The 27146-nt window shown below is 42.4% G+C and overlaps 1 protein-coding gene and 1 long non-coding RNA gene across 3 annotated transcripts in view; both read left to right on the top strand.

The window, feature by feature from the left end:
* Positions 1-27146, top strand: part of LOC135539463 (uncharacterized) — a 193233-nt gene that overhangs the window by 153991 nt on the left and 12096 nt on the right. The gene's annotated exons all lie outside the window — the stretch shown is intronic.
* Positions 2562-27146, top strand: part of LOC135539462 (serum response factor-like) — a 33750-nt gene continuing 9165 nt past the window's right edge. Inside the window, exons 1-2 of one of the 2 annotated variants that reach the window (XM_064965359.1) lie at positions 2562-3415; positions 15261-15530. In XM_064965359.1, the coding sequence (XP_064821431.1) occupies positions 2960-3415; positions 15261-15530 (726 nt within the window). In that variant the 5' untranslated portion in view covers positions 2562-2959. The remainder of the gene's footprint in view (positions 3416-15260; positions 15531-27146) is intronic. The other variant, XM_064965360.1, reaches the window with a different exon arrangement.

The following is a 27146-nucleotide window of genomic DNA, read 5'->3' as shown; positions in this document are numbered from 1 at the left end:
ACCTTTCAAACAAGTAAGTTCATAAAATGTCTTCCCCACTAGAGCTGATCCGGTCAACTGTAAGTGCTGTTATTGTGAAGTGGAAACGTCTAGATGCAACAACGGCTCATTCCCGAAGTGGTTCCAAACTGCCTCTGGAAGCAACGTCAGCACAAGAACTTTGTCAGGAATTTCATGAAATGGGTTTTCATGGCCGAGCAAATGCACACAAGCTTCATCATGCACAATGCCAAGCGTTGTCTGGAGTGGACTCTGGAGCAGTGGAAACACTTACTCTGGAGTGATGAATCACACTTCACCATCTGGCAGTCCGACGGATAAATCTGAGTTTGGCGAATTCCAGGAGAATGCTACCTACCCCATTGCATAGTGCCAACAGTAAAATTTGGTGGAGGAGGAACAGTGGTCTGGGGATGTTTTTCATGGTTCGGGCTAGACCCCTTAGTTCCAGTGAAGGGAAATCTTAACACTACAGCATACAATGACATTCTAGACGATTATGTGCTTCCAACTTTGTGGCAACAGTTTGGGGGAAGGCCCTTTCCTGTTTCAGCATGACAATTCCCCCGTTCACAAAGGGTGGTGCTTTGTCGAGATTGGTCTTGGAAGAACTTGACTGGCCTGCACAGATCCCTGACATCAACCCCATCAAACACATTTTGGTATGAATTGAAACACCAACTGCGAGCCAGCCCTAATCGCCTAACATCAGTTTCCGACCTCACTAATACTCTTGTGGCTAAATGCAAGCAAGTCCCCGCAGCAATGTTCCAACATCTAGTGGAAAGCCATCCCAGAAGAGTAGGGGCTATTATAGCAGCAAAGGGGGGACCAACTCCATATTAATGGGCATGATTTTGGAATGAGATGTTCGACAAGCAGGTGTCCACATACTTTTGGTCATGTGCTGTATGATTGTCTGTCAGGTAGAGTAGGTTAGAATTGAATACGAGACAACGTGTTTTTATGAACTTGGTGCATGAGGTTGTAGGTCACACCATGTTCTTAAGGCATTAAGGCAGCATGTATTGTGGTAGAATGACAATGCACAAGTGGAGGCTGCTGAGGGGAGGGCAGTTCATAATAATGGCTAGAACCGAGCAAATGGAATGTCATTAAACACATGAAACCAATTGTTTGATGTATTTAATACCATTCCACTCATTCCGGTTAATCCACTACCATGAGCCTGTCCTCCCAATTAAGGTGCAACCAACCCCCTGGAATGCACATCTCGTTTGGAACCAGTGCTGGAGAAAGTGTTTGCATGTTGCATGAAAATGCAGCATGAGTGCTATAACAGTTGTTTTGTTGTATGTATGGTTACATGCAAAGTTTGCCTTGCATAAGCCTGAACAAAAAATAAACGTGGCTTGCCTGACAACCTCCTGACTGTGGAAATCATACTTATACCGCCACCTTGTGGTTACAGCAAAGTCTACAATCTTTAGTGAAACTGAATTTGTTTGATGAATCTCTTCAAGACAACTCGTAAAAAGATACATTTGGAATACTTCATGTTGCATGGTTGTTTTCCTTTGAATTCACATGGTGTCCCAAATATGGAATAAGAATCGATATGGGTCCAACACTGTTGACAAATGCTGTATGTCGTTTTATTTACTGTTCCAATATGAGTAAATAAAAAAAGTATTGCTGTGATTAAAAATGCTAGAGAAATTATCATCACATTTACACTAGGGTGTATTTGACTTGACGTCCTATTTTCAGAACACAGGAAAAGTTGGTAGTTTACGGGCAACACTATTCAAATGTCACTGGGGGAACATTTTTAAAATAACTTTTATCCAATTAAAACACTCATTTTTGTCTATTTTCTATGACGAAACTATGTGGATGTATTTTCGTCCAATCACAACCAAGTTAAGGGCAAAGATTATCTATTATATTTCCAAGATAACCGAGTGTCCTCTCTTAACAATGGAAATGCATGTCCTCAATGATTGAAGGCAGACGAGATCAGGTGGGACCATTCTAGCAAATGAGAGGGCATATACGCGTGATAATAACATGTACAACCACGTAGTTTTTCTCAAAGTTGCCGGAATGCCATGTGCATCCACTTATATTAGTACATTTGTAACGGCCTAACCATGACGAGACTTCTATTCGCTCAAATAAGCCTCACGCAATTCGACACTGTCATGGACCCTAATACAAAAAAGGCTGATCTCACGCAGACAGATTTTGAGCGGAGTATATGCTCTCGCTTCTTCTCTTCCTCTATGTTCGGAGCTATGACTCACCAAATAAGGAGCGACAACACCATAAAAGGAAATGTACGACTGTATATGGCGGAAAGTAGATCTCGAAAGAACGTTTCCCAAGATATAATTCATGCGCGCTAAATGTGTTGCTCTTGTACATCTAAAATGTATTTTCAAAGGGAGACTATTTGCAGAGGTTAATAGCATAAATTATCTATTTTGGAAGAGAGACTGGGAATGGTCAAGCGTTTTCGTTGTGAACTATATGGGATCGCGGAGTAATACCAATGGGTGTAAATCGAAATGTCCTTATGTGGAGAAGAGTAGGGGGTTGGGTTTGATTGATTAATTGTAGGCGGAAACAACTTCTAACTACAACTTTGCACAGTTATGGTAAATTATATGCCATGGACAATTTCTTTCGTTTACACTAATCTGTGCTAATTCATTTGACCGTGTTTCCTAAAGCTCACAGAGAACACGCAACAGCACTATATAGCTAGCTAGCTAGGCTTTACTTGTTGATAAAGTCGCTAGCTAAATGACATTTAACTAGCTAGCTATCTCTCGGTTAGTTGGATTTCACGGCAATTTGCACCAACAAATTGAGGAATGGACAGTTTTTGAATAATTTCTGTTCGATCACAACACCGTTAATTTACGCATAAACCCAGTGGGTCCATCGACCGCGGCGGCGCGAGAGGTTTGAAGGCCTGGGGGACAGGTTCGGAATGTTGGGGGGAAACGGGGCAGGATTAGGTACAAGAGCAGGGGGCGCACGACCTGGAAATGGGACTGGGTTGACCGCTCTGCAAGTTAATAACCCAGGAACGAACATGAGTGGTGCCGAAGGTGGAAGGTTTGACGACCGAATCAGAGAATACTCAGCCGAGGTGGTGTACAGCGGCTCTGAACCAGAGTCCGACTCCGGGGATGATGATGATACCATGGGTTCAGCCGGGGACCGAAGAGGGGTGAAACGAGAGAGAGCTGAGATGGAAGTCGCTGCATCGACGACGTCTATGGGGCAACCCCCGGGAGGTTATGGTGGTGTCACGGGAGGTGCAACAGGGGCAAAGCCAGGCAAGAAAACCCGCGGACGAGTCAAGATCAAAATGGAATTTATAGACAACAAACTTCGGCGGTACACAACTTTTAGCAAGAGGAAGACTGGCATTATGAAGAAGGTTAGTTGTCAGTCATCTATCTCTCTGTTTTCATTGCAGACATGCTGCCAACCTGTGCTCATGCTCCCACACCTGCGCAGACGTTCCATTTCACAGCCACAAGTGTTGACGCCAGGGTAAACATTCATAAAAACAAAAATGTGCTTATTGGTCTTAATTTAAGGTTAGGCATAAGGTTAGCAGTGTGCTTAGGTTTAAAATCAATTTTAAGAGAAATTGTAAAAATAGACGGGGCTATGGTAACTAGTGATGACCTGACAGCTAACTAATTGATTTAACCTGTATTTTTTTAAATATTTTTTATCACTGAGTCATACTGAGACCAAGGTCTCTGAATTGCATAAATTACAGGAAAATGCACATCAAAATGCAAACAGAAAGAAAAACACTGTCATAAAAAAGAAACGCATTCATCAGTAATAAGGTCCTCAATCAGCTTTCTGAATTGCGCTAGAAGCACCAGAACATAACATTTTGAAGATTGTTCAACAAATATGGTACAATAACTAAAATCTGATTTTCCTTTAACTCAGTTGAGACGGCCATCCCCGAGACTGGGTGTGGTAATTTATGTCTCAAGTTTAGTAATGATGTTAGGTACAGTGGGACTTTATGTAACAGGGCTTTATAAATGAGAACATAGCAATGTATCAACCTACGTGACATCAGAGGGCCAACCAACTTTCTGGTAGAGAATGCAGTGATGAGTACTAAAATTGTCGCCCGTAATAAAGCACTATGATAAACTGCATCTAACTGCTTTCATGAAGTGGTAGCTGCATTCATATAGGTGATGTCGCCATAGTCTGTTCAGTCTACGTCGTCGGTCCAAATCTGCCTTCTACTATTTAGCGAGAGGCAGGACCTATTTCTATAGAAACTCAATTCTCAGCTTCTTAACTAACTCATCAATATGCTTTTTAAAAGACAGCTTTTCATCTATCCGGATGCTAAGATATTTTTAAGCACGGACACGATCTATATGGACACCATCCAAAGTACATATGCTTAAATCAGACATTTTTATGAGCTCTAGAAACTCACATATACTTACTTATAGATGCATTCACTACTAATTTGACAATGTTTTTCTGTAATACAATAAAGGCAGACTGTGGTTCAGATAGAGCCTGGTCAACCGAGGGGCCAATAGCATAAGCAACAGTATCATCGGCATACAAGTACAGGTAATTCTTTTTACAAACAAGTCTATTGTTAATGTAAACATTAAAGTACAGGGCCCAGAATCGACCCCCTGCGGGACACCTTTTCTCATTTCCAGGAAACCTGATTTAACACCATCAATAGAGATTAAGTTCTATCTGCCAAGTATAATTATGTTATGTGGTAACTTACAGCGAACTCATTTGAGTTCAATGGCCCTATTATAGATGTTATTGATAAAACAATGTTTTCATGAAGGGTTCTTGATTAGGCTGTCCAGAGTAGCTACTTTTCATGAGCTGCTATATAGTTCCAGGACTTGATTAGCTTTGTAGAACAATTCAGCTTCTACAGAGGATCAATAGAGACTGGTGAGAAGAACATTTTAATGCATTCCAGCAATCACCTCCCCAAGTTATAGCCCAGTAAAAACCTGAGCATGCAAATACTTGCTGCCAAAGCCACTTTCTTTTCAAGGCAGCTCAATATTGTTTGATCTGGCCTGTTTGGTTAGGTATGACACTATTTGCGTTTAGGTTGGGTCATCATGTGTAGGCCGATAACCTCATCCTAGATGAGTCTGTCAAATGGGACTACAGCAGCAGCAGCATGCATGTGTTCCTCAGGCCTGTGGTCAAGTTTTAATGTCACAAGTACACTGAAATGCCTTTCTTGCAAGCTCTACAAAATAACAAGGTAGAACAAAAACATGCAAAAGTAAGAAGCTGTATACATGGTCAGTTCCAATAACATATTTACAATATGCAGGGATACTGGAGTGACAGAGGTAGGTATGTATAAGGGTAAGGTGACTAGGCATCAGGATATATGATAAACAGAGTAGCAGCAGTGTAAATGATTGTGTGTGTAGTGTAAGGTCGATCAATTAATCGGCAGGGCCGGTTTCAAGTTTTCATAACAATCGGTAATCTGCATTTCTGGACGCTGATTACATTGCACTCCACGAGGAGACTGCGTGGCAGGCTGACCACCTGTTACGTGAGTGCAGCAAGGAGGCAAGGTAAGTTGCTAGCTAGCATTAAACTTATCTTATAAAAAAACAATCTTAACATAATCACTAGTTAACTACACGTGGTTGATGATATTACTAGTTTATCTAGCTTATCCTGCGTTGCATATAATCGATATGGTGCCTGTTAATTTATCATCGAATCACAGCCTACTTTGCCAAATGGATGATTTAACAAGCACATTCGTGAAAAAAGCACTGTCGTTGCACCAATGTGTCCCTAACCATATTTTTATTTTTTATTTCACCTTTATTTAACCAGGTAGGCTAGTTGAGAACAAGTTCTCATTTGCAACTGCGACCTGGCCAAGATAAAGCATAGCCGTGTGAACAGACAACACAGAGTTACACATGGAGTAAACAATAAACAAGTCAATAACACAGTAGAAAAAAAGTCTATATACATTGTGTGCAAAAGGCATGAGGAGGTAGGCGAATAATTACAATTTTGCATACACATCAATGCCTTTCTTAAAATCTTAAACCTGCATATTTAGTTAATATTGCCTGCTAACATGAATTTCTTTTAACTAGGGAAATCGTGTCACTTCTCTTACGTTCTGTGCAAGCAGAGTCAGGGTATATGCAGCAGTTTGGGCCGCCTGGCTCATTGCGAACTGTGTGTAGACCCTTACTTTCTAAGAAAGACCGTAATTAATTTGCCAGAATTGTACATAATTATGACATTACATTGAAGGTTGTGCAATGTAACAGCAATATTTAGACTTAGGGATGCCACCCGTTAGATAAAATATGGAACGGTTCTGTATTTTACTGAAAGAAAAAACGTTTTCGAAATTATAGTTCCTGGATGTAACCATATTAATGACCTACGGCTCATATTTCTGTGTGTTTATTATGATTTGATATTTGATAGAGCAGTCTGACTGAGCAGACTAAAATTCACTCGTGCCTGAGCATTGAGTGAGACTGCTGCTGCCGGCACATGTGCAGATCAAATACACCGCTGCAGTTGACGTAGCCTCGCAAGCTAACCGCCAAATGTGACAACAGATCCAAAGCAAATCATACAATCTGGCCAGGTTGATATCAATATTTTAATTTGCTAATATTGCGCAGTGTAACGCGATACTCTTAAGACCGATTCTTACGTACAATCTGCGAAGGCCTTCAGAAGTTAAACAATCCCACTCAGTGCAGGGGTACTTCACAGATTTTCGTACCCAGGTATGCTGTATGCAGCAGGGAGTAGCAAAAAAAAAAGTTTGATAACCTCTGTTACAAAACAGGCAATGAAAGGGGCTACCTAAGTCAGTCAGTTGCACAACTGAATGCATTCAACTGAAATGTGTCTTCCACTTTTAACCCATCTCCTCTGATTCAGAGAGTTGTAGGAGGCTGCCTAAATCTACATCCACGGCGCCCGGGGAGCAGTTGTCTTTGGGGGTGTGCCTGTGTACGCAACAGGCTACCTGCTACCCCAGGAGGCTTTGGATCGCTTGGAAAATCAGACTGCAATGTGGAAGATGGAGGAAGGCGCTACTTTGATGTGCCACATCTTTGAGCCATCACTGCTTCTCCATGGTGCACTGCCAATGCACTCCCCCCCCCCACACCCTTACAGAGCGATACTGTGTAGGTGCCTAGGCAACCACAAGGTTCCTTCCCCTCTGCAATGATGCAATGCCACTTGTGCATATACTGTGTGGGAAAGGGGATATCTAGTCAGTTGGACAACTGAATGCATTCAACCAAAATGTGTCTTCCACATTCATCCCAACCCCTCTGAATCAGAGAGGTGCAGGCAGCTGCCGTAATTGACATCATCAGGGCCCAGAGAGAAGTTGTGTTGCTCAAGGGTGAACGGCAGATTTTTCCACCAAGCTGGTTTGGGGATTCGAACCAGCGATCTTTGTTACTGGCCCAACGCTCTTAACCACTAGGTTAAGAGCGTTACCTGCCAGCCCAGGGTTGATGGATGGGTGTCCGCACAAATGACAACCTACAGAAAGTGTTGCTGCAAAGTGGAGGATACAGGAGAGCTAGGCCTAACTCGCTCAATCTCTTCAACTCTATATTCTCCTTCCTATCGTTTGCCACTTCCTGTCTTTGTAGCCTTGTTTTCTAACTAACACTGGTTGCTTTCTGATGTCGTTCCAGTTTTATGAGCACCATAAAGTGCTTGAATTCATTGAATAGCATACACAGCCAACTGGCCAATGGCTGCAGCCAAAAAATATCCCCTCCCCTCCTACTACAATAGTGCCTGGGAGCTCTGAGCTTGTTAGAGCCATGCTTCCTGCTGCGTACACAGGCACAATGTTATGCATGGCTGTGGGGTTCCCCTTAGAAACAACAGCTTGTGCTCAACGAGATCCTGTTAAAAGCTTTTAAGAAATAGCTATGCATGTTGGAAGGAAGCTTTGTCTAGGCTGCATTAAGTAGGGCACTGGGTTGTGGTACTAATAGCCTGTGTGAAACAAACATGACCTTCTGACATTCTAAGTAAGGAATCCCGTTAGTTCTATTCATGACATTTCTATTTGCAATTATCCACAACGTTTGCCATCTGAACGTGGCCTTGCACTGCTCTAAGCAACTAATGCGTTTGTTCAGAAACATTTACCTCTTACTCTCCCAATAATCACTAGCCTAACTCAGTCTACTCGTTTCCTTTGTAGGACCACAGCCCAGAGACCACGTTATTTGTTCTCTCCAATATCAATAAATACTTGTTAGTTAGATGTGCTTGCTGCCACACCACATTGCATCAGTGCTAAGGAATTCTGTGTGTTTGCTCCAAAAGTGTTGTCAGAGCACATTTGTAGAATGTTTGCATTGAATATCAATGTACTGTCATTTTGATTTTGGGATTAAGCTGGTTAGAAAAAGGAATAACTTGTCATAAATTAGGGAAATTATTTGGGCTGTGTAGAGCTCAATGAAGCCAGTTATGAGTGATTGTCAACAGGTAAAGGGAACAGTTAGTGTTGCTCATAAAGGGAACAGTTAGTGTTGCTCAGGAGTTTGTATGAATGGTTTTGCATTTATATCAAATCAAACTTTATTTGTCACATGGCCGAATACAACAAGTGTAGACTTCACTGTGAAATGCATACTTATAAGCCCATAACCAACAGTGCAGTTCAAGAAGAGCTAGACATTTTTTACCACGTGGACTAAAATAAAAAGTAGCACAATAACGAGGCCATATACAGGGGCCACCGGTACCAAGTCAGTGCGGGGATACAGGTTAGTTGAGGTCATTTGTACATGTAGGTGGGGGTGAAGTGAATATGCATAGATAATAAACGAGTAGCAGCAGTGTACAAAAGTGAAGGGGGGTGTCAATGCAAATTGTCCGGTGGCGATTTTATTAATTGTTCAGCAGTCTTATGGCTTGGTAGAAGCTGTTAAGAAGCCTTTTAGACCTAGACCTGGCGCTCTGCTACCGCTTGCTGTGCGGTAGCAGATAAAACGGTCTATAACTTGGGTGACTGGAGTCTCTGACAATTTTATGGGCTTTCCGCTGACAATTTCAAGTTTTCATAACAATCGGAAATCTATATTTTTGGGCGCCGATTTAATTTTTATATATACCTTTTATTTTATTTAACTAGGCAAGTCAGTTAAGAACACATTCTTATTTTCAATGACTGCCTAGGAACTGTGGGTTAACTGCCTTGTTCAGGGGCAGAACGAAAGATTATTACCTTGTCAGCTCAGGAGTTCCAACCTTGCAACCGCACAGTTAACTAGTCCAACGCTTTAACCATTGCACTCCACGAGTAGTTTGCCTGTTATGCGAATGCAGTAGAAGCCAAGGTAAATTGCTAGCTAGAATTAAACTTATCGTATAATAAATAATCAATCATAATCACTAGTTGTAACTACTAATCCAGTTTAGCAGGCAATATTAACCAGGTGAAATTGTGTAATTTCTATTGCGTTCATTGCATGCAGAGTCAGGGTATATGCAACAGTTTTGGCTGCCTGGCTAATTGCGAACTAATTTGCCACAATTTTACGTAAGTATGACATACATTGAAGGTTGTGCAATGTAACAAGAATATTTAGACTTAGAGATGCCACGCGTTAGATAAAATACAGAACGGTTCCGTATTTCACTGAAATAATAAACGTTTTGTTTTCGAAATGATAGTTTCAGGATTCGATCATATTAATGACCAAAGGCTCGTATTTCTGTGTGTTATTATGTTATAATTAAGTCTGATTCGATAGAGCAGTCTGACTGAGCAGCAGCAGGCCTGTAATCATTCATTCAAACAGCACTTACGTGCGTTTTGCCAGCAGCTTTTCGCAAGCACAGCTCTGTTTATGACTTCAAGCCTAGCAGCCTAATGGCTGGTGTAACCAATGTGAAATGGCTAGCTGGGTGTGCGCTAATACAGTTTCAAACGTCACTCGCTTTTAGATTTGGAGTAGTTCTTCCCCTTGCTCTGCAAGGTCCGCGGCTTTTGTGGAGCGATTGGTAACGATGCTTTGAGTGTGGCTGTTGTCGCCGTGTTCCTGGTTCGAGCCCAGGTAGGGGCGAGGAGGGGGACGGAAGCTATACTGTTACACTGGCAATACTATAGTGCCTATAAGAACATCCAATAGTCAAAGGTATATGAAATACAAATGGTATAGAGAGAAATAGTCCTATAAATACTATATTAACTACAACCTAAAACCTCTTACCTTGGAATATTGAAGTCTCATGTTAAAAGGAACCACCAACTTTAATATGTTCTCATGTTCTGAGAAAGGAACTTAAACGTTAGCTTTTTTTACATGGCACATATTTTACATGGCACACATTTTTACACGGCACATATTACTTCTCCAACACTTTGTTTTTGCATTATTTAAACCAAATTGAACGTGTTTATTTGAGACCAATTTAATTTGTTTTATATTAAGTTAAAATAAGTGTTAATTCAGTTTTGTTGTAATTGTCATTATTACAAATAAATAAAAATGATTAAATCAGCTGATTTAATCAGTATCGGCTTTTTTGGTCCTCCAATAATCGGTATCGGGATCCAGTTGCAGAGGAATGTGTTTAGTCCCATGGTCCTTAGCTTAGTGATGAGCTTTGTCGGCACTATGGTGTTGAACACTGAGCTGTAGTCAATGAACAGCATTCTCACATAGGTGTTCCTTTTGTCCAGGTGGGAAAGGGCAGTGTGGAGTGTGATTAACCTGTTCAAACTCTAGGGGCGCAATTTCATTTTTGGATGAAAAACGTTCCCGTTTTAAACAAGATATTTTGTCACAAAAAGATGCTCGACTATGCATATAATTGCTACTGTTCGAAAGAAAACACTCTGACGTGTCCAGAAATACAAAGATCTTCTCTGTGCGTGCCCTTTAACGTGAGCTTCAGGCAAAACCAAGATGAGATGGCATCCAGGAAATGACAAGGATTTTTGAGGCTCTGTTTGTCATGATCTCCTTATATGGCTGTGAACGCAAGAGGAATGAATCAACCCTCTCTGTCGTTTCCCCAAGGTGTCTGCAGCATTGTGACGTATTTGTAGGCAGATCATTGGAAGATTGACCATAACAGACCACATTTACCCCGTGTCCGCCCGGTGTCCTGCGCCGAAATTGGTGCGCAAAAGTCACCTGCCAGTATTTTTCCATGGGACACAGAGAGGGAAGCAAGCTTCCACGAACTGCATGTCAATGAAGAGATATGTGAAAAAACACCTTGAGGACTGATTCCAAACAACGTTTGCCATGTTTCGGTCGATATTATGTAGTTAATCCGGAAAAAGTTTTACGTTGTAGGTGACTGCATTTTCGGTTCGTTTCAGTAGCCAGGCGCAATGTAGAAAACGGAACGATTTCTCCTACACACAGACGCTTTCAGGAAACACTGCGCATTTGGTGTGTAACTGAGAGTCTCCTCATTGAAAACATCAGAAGCTCTTCAAAGGTAAATGATTTTATTTATTTGGTTATCTGGTTTTTGTGAAAATGTTGCGTGCTACATGTTATTCAAAATGCATTGCTAGCTTTGCATACTCTTACACAAATTAGTCAATTTCTATGGTTCAAAAGCATATTTTGAAAATCTGAGATGAGTGTTGTTAAGAAAAGGCTAAGCTTGAGAGCAAACGCATTATTTTCATTTTATTTGCGATTTTCAGAAATCGTTAACGTTACATTATGCTAATGAGCTTCAGGCTATAACTGTATACAGGGTTTTTTCATAGCCAAACGTGAACAAAACGGAGCAATTTGTCCTACACAAATAATATTTTTTTGAAAAACTGCACATTTGCTATGTAACTGAGAGTCTCCTCATTGAAAACATCCGAAGCTCTTCAAAGTTAATGATTTTATTTATTTGGTTATCTGGCTTTTGTGAAAATGTTGCGTGCTACATGCTACACAAAATGCTATGCTAGCTTTGCATACTCTTACACAAATTAGTCAATTTCTATGGTTCAAAAGCATATTTTGAAAATCTGAGATGACAGTGTTGTTAAGAAAAGGCTAAGCTTGAGAGCAAACGCATTATTTTAATTTTATTTGCGATTTTCAGAAATCGTTAACGTTGCGTTATGCTAATGAGCCTGAGGCTTTAGTCACGATCCCGGATCCGGGATGGGGAGTTTCAACAGGTTAAGATTGTGTCATCTGTGGATCTGTTTGGGCGGTATGGGAATTGGAGTGGGTCTAGGGTATCCTGGGGGATACTGTTGATGTGAGCCATGACCAGCCTCTCAAAGCACTTCATGGCTACTGACGTGAGTGCCACTGGGTGGTAATCATTTAGGCAGGCTACCTTCTATTCCTAGGGCACAGGGACTATGGTGGTCTGCTTGAAACATAGGTATTACAGATTCGGTCAGGGAGAGGTTAAAAATTTTAATGAAGACACTTGCCAGTTGGTCCGTGCATGCTTTGAGTACATGTCCTGGTAATCTGACTGGCCAAGCGGCTTTGAATGTTGACCTGTTTTTAAAGGTTTTGTTCACATCGGCTACAGTGCACGTTATCACACAGTCATCCAGAACAGCTGGTGTTCTCGTGCATGCTTCAGTGTTGCCTCGAAGTGCGCATAAAAGGCATTTAGCTTGTCTGGTAGGCTCACATCACTGAGCAGCTCGCGTCTGTGTTTCCGTTTGTAGTCCGTAATTGTTTTCAAGTCCTGCCACATCCGACGAGCGTCAGAGCCTGTGTAGTAGGATTCCATCTTAATCCTGTATTGACTTTTTGTTTGTTTGATGGTTCGTCTGAGGGCATAGCGGGATTTATAAGATTCCGAATTAGTGTCCGGCTCCTTGAAAGCGGCAGTTCTATCCTTTAGCTCAATGCTAATGTTGCCTGTAATCCATGGCTTCTGGATGGGATGTGTATGTACGGTCACTGTGGGGACGACGTCGTCGATGCACTCATTGATGAAGCCGATGACTGAGGTGGTATACTCCAATGCTATTGGATGAATCCCAGAACATATTCCAGTCTGTGCTTGCAATACAGTCCTGTAGCATAGCATCGTCATCATCTGACCACTTCCATATTGAGCGAGTCACTGGTACTTCCTGCTTTAGTTTTTGCTTGTAAGCAGGAATCGGGAGGATAGAATTATGGTCAGATTTGCCAAATGGAGGGCAGGGGAGTGCTTTGTATGCATCTCTGTGTGTGGAGTAAAGGTGGTCTAGGATATATTTTTTATTTTTTCTGATTGCACATGTGACATGCTGGTAAAAATGTGTTAACTGATTTAAGTTTGCCTGCATTAAAGTCCCCGGCTAATAGGAGCGCCGCTTCTGGGTGAGCATTTTCCTCTTTGCTTATAGCCTTATAGAGTCGGTTGAGAGCGGTCTTATTGCCAGCTTCGTTCTGTGGCGGTAAATAGACAGCTACGAGTAGTATAGATGAGCACTCTCTGTATACAGCTTTTCATGAGGTCTCAAATGACTTTGCATTGAGACCCTGTGAACAAAAACTCTAGGCCTATATCCTAAATGCAAATCAATTTAGTAATTCATCCATTTTGTCTTACACGACTATTCACTGCAACTGTAGGGTAATGCAATAGGCTATACTGTATACCTATCACAAATGTTACAATATATTGATAAATATACATGCAAGGGCCTGTTAATATCTATTGACACCCAACTTGATGACCTCTGTATATCCATAGAAACATCAGTGTCCAAGTGCTGTTCGCCGTTAACGAAAGAAGTCTACTCAGACAAGCGTCTGTCCGATGGGATTTTTCTTGATGAAGCAGTTCATTTATTTATTTATTTATTAGAATTCGACTATTTTTAACATGTGTTTTGCAATTAAAATTGATAAATGGATGATTAATTTGTGCACTGACAATCACATTTTCTCTTTTATTGTGTTACTGTAAAGTGTATTGCGCTTTCAAAGGCATTTTAGCCCCTTACACTCCCGGAAATTGGCCTATGTGGATAGGGCCCAATTGAAATGTTTCTAACAGAAGAACTATAAAAAACATATGCATAACCAGAACATGAGATTATGGGGAAATTATTACATTTAGGTTATTTCAGGTCAAAGGTGAGGACACTAGACTGAATCCAAACCTTACACTCTTGATTTTGTGCATTTTTAATTTATTGTACTTTTCACAGCATTTGTCAATGACATATTAAAAATACTTGGATACTGCACATTCGGTAACATAATATTAATTTATATTTTGGATTTATATTTTGGAGTAGGTGCAAGATAAGAAAACGATTACAATGGTTTTGAGTGAGAGGTCAAACTGGTGTCCAAGAGGTCACACACCTCTCCAAACTGTGTACAGTTCCTAAGTAATTTCAATGCACGTTTGACTCAAGGAAAGAACTTTCAACTATAAGATGCTTTTTTGAGCTCTCCTAGCTTTGCCATTGAGGAACCGAGGCAAGCACACTTGTAGTTTTTTATTTTTGAACACAGCTCTGTGTCCCCACCGTCATACCATTGCTGTTTACATTTATATATCGCAATCTGGGTCAGGTGGACATAATTTGAAAGCTTATTCTATTGCCAACATGGCTAGCCACGTTATAAAATACGATCTCACAGTCTTAGGCACTTCAGAGAAACAGATTGTAATTTTGGTGCATATAGAATTAGTGCATTTAAGTGCGTGTTCGCGTCTAATTTTATTTTCACAATACGACAAACATAAGCTCATTGTGTTCAGGACAACCCAGGGTATAACACATATCGTCCTTGTAACTGTGGCTCAAACAGCGCTCGTAAAGCTTGATACTGTAAATGTATGTCTTCAAATATGGAAATGTGAAGCACACATCAAAGCGATATTTATTATAACCCTCAATGTCTCATCTTTCAGAACACATCAACTCCTCTCGATTTACAGCATTTCCCTCACTCAGAAAACAACAAATGTGCAAAAGTAGCCCAGTTTAGCCGGAAGGATGGGGGGCATCTTGTTGTTGCACACATGGTCAAGTTTAGAACAGCTGTCAGTCAACCCACACAGCGCTGTGAAGTGGTGAACCTGAGCTCTGTACCATGTATAGCATGTTTCTCTACAGGCACTGTGTTCCAATGTAGGCACTTATCAATGACAAACATTTTTCAACCCGTATATGGGATGACAAGGACAGTGGGTGGAAAGGGCTACATTAAGTTTGATTTAATGCCTGGCGTTCTCTCATCCCTCTTCCCACTCCCCAGGCCTACGAGCTCTCCACTCTAACGGGCACCCAGGTTCTCCTCCTGGTGGCCAGCGAGACGGGCCACGTCTACACGTTTGCCACGCGCAAGCTCCAGCCCATGATTACCAGTGAGACGGGCAAGGCGCTCATCCAGACGTGCCTCAACTCGCCCGATTCACCGCCCCGCAACGACCCATCCACCGACCAGCGCATGAGCGCCACAGGCTTCGAGGAGACGGACCTCACCTACCAGGTGTCGGAGGGTGACGGCTGCGCGGAGCCCACCAAGGTGAGGTGGTTAGACAGTCTCCTGGGATTAACGCAACGGATAGCTGCTTCAGAGCACCTGGGTTACCACGCATCGAGATGCCAAATGCTGTCTTTATATGGTGATTTTAGCATAGCAGTTGCATGGAGGTGATTTTCAAAGTAATAGATTAACAAACATGTCACTCTTTGGCCTACTGTGCATAATAATAATGTGGAAGAGGTGTATTGTTGCTCTGTTCATTCTTTCTCCTGTTGGGAAATGGGCACAGGCTTCTTCAAAACCGAAGAGGTTTGCTAGGTTACTAAGCAGTGCTGGAAAGAAAAGACATTCTATACTGGTTAACTTGTAGTTGCATTCAGCATCCCTTGAAAAGGGTGTTGGCTGTCTTCATCTCAGACTGTGTTAGAATTAAAGGCACTCGCCAGTGGTAGCTTCACCGTCTTATTCTGGTCAAATGTGTGGGAGAACAAACTTTAAGCCAGAACTTTTGTAGCCACCAATTTTTTTCTTACGCAACAACAACAAATCGTTGGATCAAAGTCATAGTTCAACCTCACAGGATATAATATTGCTTAAACAGTTGACATCACTACAGGGTCCTTTAACCAAAGCTGACCGATGGGTTAACTGTTAAGTCTCCTTAGACTTCACTGTTATTCATGAGCATATGAAAAATAAACACATCTGAAATGCTTCACAGCAGATTGATAAAAATAAGATTTGGCCTCTTTGTCCATATATGGGATGGTTTCCTCTCGTTCCTCTCTTGGCAGATGGCTGCTTGCATTCCATATAAGCTGCAGCTGTTTTCAGAGTTGGTTGGAGACCGTGATTTTCAAGGAAACATGGTGAGCTCTATGTGAGGAGGTTCAGCGACGTACACCTACCATAAGCGAAATCTTTTGCTTGAGTAAATAAAAAGGGCCTTCGTTGGGCTCGTCTTGAGCCTTATTGTCCACTCGAGGTCAACGTTTCATCTCTCACCTGGTTTAATGCAGAGGGGAAGAAATGGTAGCTTCCTTGGATGGTCATGTAGTTGGCTTCATTTACCAGGCACAGGCCTACACTTTCACTTTGGAATTATAGCGTGAGCTACACAAGTTCACATCAATATTTTTGTATTAATGACTGGCCCATTGACCCCCATTTTAGAGCAGTGAAGCTTATGACCAGTGACAACAAATCATGTCATCATGATGCGCAGTTTGATTAAATGGAAACTAATTCTGTGTTAGATTCAGTGTTTGTGCCTAGGATTCAGGGGATTTCTCAGCTCATTAAGCTTCTTTACTCAACCAAGAGCCAGACTTGCTTTGAAATATAATTGGTTGTTGATGAACCACGGTACTACTTCGGCTCACAGCTGATGTGGTGGGAGGAATCCTCATTGTTCACTCTGGAGAGGAAATTGCTTTTTAAATGAGGTTAAAGGGTTGTCTGACTAGTCACCTCTGTCGTGTTGTGCAAAGCACTGATAGAAAGACAGTACAGACGACGAGGTGGAGCCGCACGCTGGTGCAAGGAAGCTGTTGTCACAGGAACACTGAAATACAGATGGACAGGGACGCTATTCAGGAGCAAAAGTGGGCTCGGCTGGGGTTCTGGACTCAATCAATCAGACCACAGCCAGACCGACGCCCACAGTCGGTGTCACTTCCGGCGCCGACAGATGGCCGCCTCGCTTCGCGTTCCTAGGAATCTATGCAGTTTTTTGTTTTTTTACGTGTTATTTCTTACATTAGTACCCCAGGTCATCTTAGGTTTCATTACATACAGCCGAGAAGAACTACTGTATATAAGATCAGCGTCAACTCACCATCAGTACGACCAAGAATATGTTTTTTGCGACGCGGATCCTGTGTTCTGCCTTACAAACAGGACAACGGAATGGATCGCATGCAGCGACCCAAAAAAACGACTCCAAAAAAAAGAGGGAAACGTGGCGGTCTTCTGGTCAGACTACGGAGACGGGCACATCGTGCCCCACTTCCTAGCATTCTTCTTGCCAATGTCCAGTCTCTTGACAACAAGGTTGAAATCCGAGCAAGGGTAGCATTCCAGAGGGACATCAGAGACTGTAACGTTCTGTGCTTCACGGAAACATGGCTCACTGGAGAGACGCTATCCGAAGCGGTGCAGCCAACGGGTTTCTCCACGCATCGCGCCGACAGAAACAAACACCTTTCTGGTAAGAAGAGGGGTGGGGGTGTATGCCTTATGGCTAACGAGGCATGGTGCGATGAAAGAAACATACAGGAACTCAAATCCTTCTGTTCACCTGATTTTAGAATTCCTCACAATCAAATGTAGACCGCATTATCTACCAAGAGAATTCTCTTCAATTATAATCACAGCCGTATATATCCCTCCCCAAGCAGACACATTGATGGCTCTGAACGGACTTTATTTAACTCTTTGCAAACTGGAAACCATTTATCCGGAGGCTGCATTCATCGTTGTTGGGGATTTTAACAAGGCTAATCTGAAAACAAGACTCCCTAAATTTTATCAGCATATCGATTGCGCAACCAGGGGCGGAAAAACCTTGGATCACTGTTACTCTAACTTCCGCGATGCATATAAGGCCCTGCCCCGCCCCCCTTTCGGAAAAGCTGACCACGACTCCATTTTGCTGATACCTGCCTACAGACAAAGGCTAAAAAAAGAAGCTCCCACGCTGAGGTCTGTCCAACGCTGGTCCGACCAAGCTGACTCCACACTCCAAGACTGCTTCCATCACGTGGACTGGGACATGTTTCGTATTGCGTCAAATAACAACATTGACGAATACGCTGATTCGGTGTGCGAGTTCATTAGAACGTGCGTTGAAGATGTCGTTCCCATAGCAATGATTAAAACATTCCCTAACCAGAAACCTTGGATTGATGGCAGCATTCGCGTGAAACTGAAAGCGCGAACCACTGCTTTCAATCAGGGCAAGGTGTCTGGTAACATGACTGAATACAAACAATGCAGCTATTCCCTCCGTAAGGCTATCAAACAAGCTAAGCGTCAGTACAGAGACAAAGTAGAATCCCAATTCAACGGCTCAGACACGAGGCATGTGGCAGGGTCGACAGTCAATCACGGACTACAGGAAGAAATCCAGCTCAGTCACGGACCAGGATGTCTTGCTCCCAGGCAGACTAAATAACTTTTTTGCCCGCTTTGAGGACAATACAGTGCCACTGACACTGCCTGCAACGGAAAAATGCGGTCTCTCCTTCACTGCAGCCGAGGTGAGTAAAACATTTAAACGTGTTAACCCTCACAAGGCTGCAGGCCCAGACGGCATCCCCAGCCGCGCCCTCAGAGCATGCGCAGACCAGCTGGCTGGTGTGTTTACGGACATATTCAATCAATCACCATACCAGTCTGCTGTTCCCACATGCTTCAAGAGGGCCACCATCGTTCCTGTTCCCAAGAAAGCTAAGGTAACTGAGCTAAACGACTACCGCCCCGTAGCACTCACTTCCGTCATCATGAAGTGCTTTGCGAGACTAGTCAAGGACCATATCACCCTCCAAGCTCGTCATCAAGCTCAAGACCCTGGGTCTCGACCCCGCCCTGTGCAACTGGGTACTGGACTTCCTGACGGGCCGCCCCCAGGTGGTGAGGGTAGGTAACAACATCTCCTCCCCGCTGATCCTCAACACTGGGGCCCCACAAGGGTGCGTTCTGAGCCCTCTCCTGTACTCCCTGTTCACCCACGACTGCGTGGCCACGCACGCCTCCAACTCAATCATCAAGTTTGCGGACGACACAACAGTGGTAGGCTTGATTACCAACAACGACGAGACGGCCTACAGGGAGGAGGTGAGGGCCCTCGGAGTGTGGTGTCAGGAAAATAACCTCACACTCAACGTCAACAAAACTAAGGAGATGATTGTGGACTTCAGGAAACAGCAGAGGGAACACCCCCCTATCCACATCGATGGAACAGTAGTGGAGAGGGTAGCAAGTTTTAAGTTCCTCGGCATACACATCACAGACAAACTGAATTGGTCCACTCACACAGACCGCATCGTGAAGAAGGCGCAGCAGCGCCTTTTCAACCTCAGGAGGCTGAAGAAATTCGGCGTGTCACCAAAAGCACTCAGAAACTTCTACAGATGCACAATCGAGAGCATCCTGGCGGGCTGTATCACCGCCTGGTACGGCAACTGTTCCGCCCTCAACCGTAAGGCTCTCCAGAGGGTAGTGAGGTCTGCACAACGCATCACCGGGGGCAAACTACCTGCCCTCCAGGACACCTACACCACCCGATGTTACAGGAAGGCCATAAAGATCATCAAGGACATCAACCACCCGAGCCACTGCCTGTTCACCCCGCTATCATCCAGAAGGCGAGGTCAGTACAGGTGCATCAAAGCTGGGACCGAGAGACTGAAAAACAGCTTCTATCTCAAGGCCATCAGACTGTTAAACAGCCACCACTAACATTGAGTGGCTGCTGCCAACACACTGACACTGACTCAACTCCAGCCACTTTAATAATGGGAATTGATGGGAAATGATGTAAATATATCACTAGCCACTTTAAACAATGCTACCTTATATAATGTTACTTACCCTACATTATTCATCTCATATGCATACGTATATACTGTACTCTATATCATCTACTGCATCCTTATGTAATACATATATCACTAGCCACTTTAACTATGCCACTTTGTTTACATACTCATCTCATATGTATATACTGTACTCGATACCATCTACTGTATCTTGCCTATGCTGCTCTGTACCATCACTCATTCATATATCCTTATGTACATATTCTTTATCCCCTTACACTGTGTATAAGACAGTAGTTTAGGAATTGTTAGTTAGATTACTTGTTGGTTATTACTGCATTGTCGGAACTAGAAGCACAAGCATTTCGCTACACTCGCATTAACATCTGCTAACCATGTGTATGTGACAAATAAAATTTGATTTGATTTTCATAAGAAATAGGCCATCCAACGCAAACTTGGTAGGGCATAACACTCGTAACCTAGGTTTTCATTGTTTGCTTTACTCTCGGTAAAGAGACCGGCTGTGAGGTGGTGGTATTCCCTGACAGGAGGTGAGCCGCGAGACCCCGGGTTGTTTGTTTACTAGTTTTGTCCCCTCTCTTTTGGAAGAGACTCATTCAGCAACTGTTTTTGGAGGAGGAAATGGACTTATGCTCAGAGGGATAACTTGTTCAAATAGGCTTTAAAAAAAGAAAAAACTTTATTTAACTAGGCAAGTCGGTTAAGAAAACATTCTTATTTACAATGACAGCCTACCAAAAGGCCTCCTGAGGGGACAGGGGCCTGGGATTAAAAATAAATACAGGCTGTAGATGTCCTCTCAAAAGAAAAGGAAACCAAGTGTCCTAGACTAGAATGCACGATAATGAATGCAAGACAATTAATGCGGTTAGTTGAGTCTGTTCAATATGTTAGTACGTACTAATTCAAACACTCCATTCCCCAACCGGATTGTGTTCAGTAGGGCACACCGCAGCAAAACGTTTTGCAAACCAGGAAGCAACCATTTTTGTTCTAATTGGACACATTCAGGTAGTACATGTGTCAAACTCATTCCACGGAGGCCCGAGTGTCTGCGGGTTTTCGCTCCTACCTTGTAATTAGTATGGAACTCCCCTCACCTGGTTGTCTAGGTTTTAATTGAAAGGGGAAAAACAGAAAGACTTAGACACTCGGCCCTCCGTGGAATGAGTTTGCACCCCTGAAGTAGTACCTCCCGGTGGGCCCCCAGAAACAGCCATGGTTAAAATGTCCCATCGTTGATAGTTTGATACAGGTTCATTTTACATGCTGTACCTTCAATTCGATACTGTTATCTTAAATATTTTTTTTCCCCTTTGTATGTTTTTGTTGTTGTGTGTATGTGAATCATTGATCATTTAATTAGGTTTCTGACTGTATATTCAATAGAAATAAGTTTCATCACTAACAAATGTTATTTTGGCATTACCATAAGCGCTTCAAACGTTTAATTTTTAGCGCTGCTGGAACAAAGGTGCGTTCGGCTGAATGCAGCATTGCTGTCGGCACACTTGACATGTCCTGCAATTGACTAGAAGCCAGCCAGCCTACTGCCCAAGTATTGCTGTACAAGTTCCCCCTTTGCATGATCTTTTGTTGAGGTTTTTGTTTATTACTAAGCCTAACAGTCACATCTGAGGACTGCGGCACACTTCTGCATTTTGCTCTCCGATGCGCTACAAACGGGACACACGTTAACAGTGTAGTTGACAGTGAATACACCCAATGCAAGCTCAGAAAGTACATGGCAACTATTAAAGTGGCACTCCAGTCTCCTTTGGGTGACCTGGCCAAATTCACATAGAAATGTGTTTTAAATTCTCATTGAAAGCACGTCTATGAAGCAGTATATCTGTTTTATATGCGCTATTTCTATGCTTGCTGTACTTAAGTTTTTTTTTGTGTGTCTTTTTTACTTAAGTTAAAAATCTCAAGGATTGTACCCTTTTATTTTTTTTACCATTTTCACCTAAAATGACACACCCAAATCTAAGTGCCTGTAGCTCAAGACCTGAAGCAAGGATATGCATATTCCAGATACCTTTTGAAAGAAAACACTTTGAAGTGTGTGGAAATGTGAAATTAATGTAGGAGAATCTTTGAGATGTAAGAGGAAGGCCATACTTTAAGGTGGGAGTCTAGCTGTAATTTAGATGTGTGCAAAGTTTCAGACTGAAGAATTACATTACTGCGCACTATTATGTATCAAGTCAGCCTGGAGTTTGCCCAAATGTGTCGAATTGATAAATTTAAGTACATAACTATAGAGAACATACAAAAATGCAATGGTCATAACTTTAAGTTGACACACTCCCAGGAATGTCATACATAATGGATAATTAGCTTATACACTTTTCACACATCTAGATGTCTGAGCGGGGTTGGTGTGGAGTCAGAGACAGCTGTGGGGTCAAACTGTAGATCCCAGGTCCTACATTTGAACATAAAAATGTATTTTATCAAACAAAACTATGCTACAGTTTGTCTGGGATCCTCAGGATGACAAATCAGAGCAAGATTACTGAATGGAAGTACATTATTTACCTTCAGAGGGGAATGTATCAAACCTGTTGCCGTGATAAATGTTTTGTTTTTGTGCACTCAAACAATAGCATGGTCTTTTTTTCACTGTTATAGCTACTGTTAATTGGACACTGCATTTAGATTAACAGTAATTTAAGCTTTCTGCCCATATGTCTATGTCCCGGAACGTTGGTTGTTGTATACAGCGTCATTCTAGTCACATTAGCGCACGTAAGCAACAACCGTCCCGGTTTAGAGATGCCCATCCCGTAGAGGTTAAAGTTTTGTACAGCAGCTTAAAATACAATATTTTTGGTTATGGAAAATATAATTTGCATAGGTTTTAGATGGTACAATGATTCTCTAAACCACAGACGGCCGTGTGTCTTTGGGTTTTTTCACCCCCCTTAAATTCTTCAATCAAGTTCAAGGTCACTAATTAGTAAGGAACTCCACCTGGTTGTCTAGAGCTTAATTGAAAGGAAAAAAACTACAACCTGCAGACACTTGGATCTCCATGGAATGAGTTTGACACCCCTGATCTACACTATACTGAACCAAAATATAATGCAACATTCAACAGTTTCAAAGAGTTTACTGAGTTACTGTTCATAAGAAGTCAGTCAATTTAAATAAATAAATTAAGCCCTAATCTATAGATTTTATATGACTGCAGTGGCACCGCCATGGGTGGGCCTGGGGAGCCAGGCCCAGCCAATCAAAGTTTTCCCCAATAAAATAGTTTTATTACTCAAATACTTATAGAAATGCTCACCAACATGTATGAAAACAAACTTGTGCCCAACATTTGAGAAATAAGCTATTTGTGCGTTTGGAAAAATCTTGTATTTCAGCTCATGAAACATGGGACCAACACTCCATGTTGCATTTTATATATATTTTTTGGGGGGTAAATCGGCTTTAATATTGCAGATTGATAGAAGCCAAAATGTAATTGTCTGCATCATTTCCAATCCCCAATTTCCAATATATTTAAAAATGTGTGTGCGTACCAGTCAAACATTTGAACACACCTACTCATTCCAGGGTTTTTTATTTTTACTATTTTCTACATTTGTAGAATAATAGTGAAGACATCAAAACTTTGAAATAACACATGGAATCATATGTAACCAAAAATAAAGTTAAACAAATCAAAATATATTTGAGATTCTTCAAAGTAGCCACCCTTTGCCTTGACAGCTTTGCACACTCTTGGCATTCTCTAAACCAGCTTCACGAGATAGTCACCTGGAATGCATTTCAATTAACAGGTGTGCATTGTTAAAAGTTAAGAAGAAAATAAATTCCACAAATGAATGCATCAGCTGTGTTGTGACAAGATGGAGTTTGTATACAGAATATAGCCTTATTTGGTAAAATACCAAGACCATATTATGGTAACAACGGCTCAAATAAACAAAGAGAAATGACAGTCCATCATGACTGACCATGTCTTAAAGTAAATCTTGAAATTTCAAGAACTTTGAATGTTTCTTCAAGTGCAGTCGCAAAAACCCATCAAGAGCTATGATGAAACTGGCTCTCATGAAGACCGCCACAGGAAAGGAAGACCCAGAGTTACCTCTGTTGCAGAGGATAAGTTCATTAGATTTACCTGCCTCAGAAATTTCAACCCAAACAAATGCTTCAGAGTTCAAGTAAGAAACATTTCAACATCAACTGTTCTGAGCAGACTATGTGAATCAGGCCTTCGTGGTCAAATTGCGGTGAATAAATCACTTCTAAAGGGCACCAATAAGAAGAGACTTTCTTGGGCCAAGAAACCTGTCCTTTTGGTCTGAGTCCACATTTTAGATTTGTCATTGTAAGATGCAGTGTAGGTCAACGGATGATCTCCGCATGTGGGGTTCACACCATGAAACATGGAGGTGGAGGTGCTTTGCTGGTGACACTGTCTGTGATTTATTTAGAATTGTAGGCACACTTAACCAGTATGGCTACCACAGCATTCTGCAGCGATACGCCATCCCATCTGGTTTGCTCTTAGTTTATGATTTGTCGTTATGGTGTATTGTGTGTAGATTGATGTGGAAAACGTTTAATTTAATCCATGTTAAAAGAAGGTTGTAACGAAACAATGTGGGAAAAGGAAGGGGTCTGAATACTTTTCGAATGCACGGTATATTATCTTAAATATATTTGAAATATATTTTCATTTGATTATTTACTAACTCTACCCTCCCTGCCCTAATTGGAGTAAACTAATGGACAACACTATTTAGGCTTCTAATTTCAGTTTATACATACTATATATATTTTACGGGCAGTATATATTTTTTACTTGACAATTGCTACCAAAGCAAGCAAGCTATTTGACTTTGATCTTGGTGAGCTACATGAGCATATTTAACTATTTCTTTGATAGTTTGCCAATTCAAGTGAGGAGTCTTACGCCTCAATAATTATTTCCCAGCATTGTTTGTTCGAAATTGAATCTCATCTCATCATCCCTGTCTCTCCCCTCCCATCCCCAGACTCAAATTTGCTTTGCTTGATTTTCATAAAGATAGTTAGCATGCCAGCTTGCTCACAAACTACTTGTGTCCAGGAGTTGAAGCTTAGCTCTTCAATGGAATCCTTGACGTGTATTAGCAACTTGTCAAATCTAAAAACACTCCAACTCTGCTGACTGAGATGGACAGAGCGCATAATTTATCTGCATTGTTTTTGGCATGAGAAAAAGCAAATGCATTTGGTTGGCTCAGACACAAGAGGTATGTGGCAGGGTCTACAGTCAATCACGGACTACAAAAAGAAAACCAGCCCAGTCACGGACCAGGATGTCTTGCTCCTAGGCAGACTAAATAACTTTTTTGCCCGCTTTGAGGACAATACAGTGCCACTGACACGGCCTGCAATGAAAACATGCGGACTCTCCTTCACTGCATGCCTTCAGAGCATGCACAGACCAGCTGGCTGGTGTGTTTACGGACATATTCAATCAATCCCTATACCAGTCTGCTGTTCCCACATGCTCCAAGAGAGCCACCATTGTTCCTGTTCCCAAGAAAGCTAAGGTAACTGAGCTAAACGACTACCGCCCCGTAGCACTCACTTCCGTCATCATGAAGTGCTTTGAGAGACTAGTCAAGGACCATATCACCTCCACCCTACCTGACACCCTAGACCCACTCCAATTTGCTTACCGCCCAAATAGGTCCACAGACGATGCAATCTCAACCACACTGCACACTGCCCTAACCCATCTGGACAAGAGGAATACCTATGTAAGAATGCTGTTCATCGACGACAGCTCGGCATTTAACACCATAGTACCCTCCAAGCTCGTCATCAAGCTCGAGACCCTGGGTCTCGACCCCGCCCTGTGCAACTGGGTACTGGACTTCCTGACGGGCCACCCCCAGGTGGTGAGGGTAGGCAACATCTCCACCCCGCTGATCCTCAACACTGGGGCCCCACAAGGGTGCGTTCTGAGCCCTCTCCTGTACTCCCTTTTCACCCACGACTGCGTGGCCACGCACGCCTCCAACTCAATCATCAAGTTTGCGGACAACACAACAGTGGTAGGCTTGATTACCAATGAGACGGCCTACAGGGAGGAGGTGAGGGCCCTCGGAGTGTGGTGTCAGGAAATAACATCACAGTCAACGTCAACAAAACTAAGGAGATGATTGTGGACTTCAGGAAACAGCAGAGGGTACACCCCCCCCCTATCCACATCGATGGAACAGTAGTGGAGAGGGTAGCAAGTTTTAAGTTCCTCGGCGTACACATCACAGACAAACTGAATTGGTCCACACAGACAGCATCGTGAAGAAGGCGCAGCAGCGCCTCTTCAACCTCAGGAGGCTGAAGAAATTCGGCTTGTCACCAAAAGCACTCACAAACTTCTACAGATGCACAACCGAGAGCATCCTGGCGGGCTGTATCACCGCCTGGTACAGCAACTGTTCCGCCCACAACCATAAGGCTCTCCAGAGGGTAGTGAGGTCTGCACAACGCATCACCGGGGGAAAACTACTTGCCCTCCAGGACACCTACACCACCCGATGTTACCGGAAGGCCATAAAGATCATCAAGGACAACAACCACCCGAGCCACTGCCTGTTCACCCCGCTATCATCCAGAAGGCGAGGTCAGTACAGGTGCATCAAAGCTGGGACCGAGAGACTGAAAAACAGCTTCTATCTCAAGGCCATCAGACTGTTAAACAGCCACCACTAACATTGAGTGGCTGCTGCCAACACACTGACTCAACTCAAGTCACTTTAATAATGGGAATTGATGGGAAATGATGTAAAATATATCACTAGCCACTTTAAACAATGCTACCTAATATAATGTTTACATATCCTACATTATTCATCTCATATGTATACGTATATATTGTACTCTATCATCTACTGCATCCTTATGTGATACATGTATCACTAGCCACTTTAACTATGCCACTTTGTTTACATACTCATCTCATATGTATATACTGTACTCGATACCATCTACTGTATCTTGCATATGCTGCTCTGTACCATCACTCATTCATATATCTTTATGTACATATTCTTTATCCCCTTACACTTGT

The sequence above is a fragment of the Oncorhynchus masou genome, chromosome 5 (assembly GCF_036934945.1).
Source record: "Oncorhynchus masou masou isolate Uvic2021 chromosome 5, UVic_Omas_1.1, whole genome shotgun sequence".
In the NCBI taxonomy this organism is placed as follows: domain Eukaryota; kingdom Metazoa; phylum Chordata; class Actinopteri; order Salmoniformes; family Salmonidae; genus Oncorhynchus; species Oncorhynchus masou.
The sequence above is the reverse complement of the archived record's forward strand: the minus strand, read 5'-3'. Positions and strand labels throughout refer to the sequence as shown.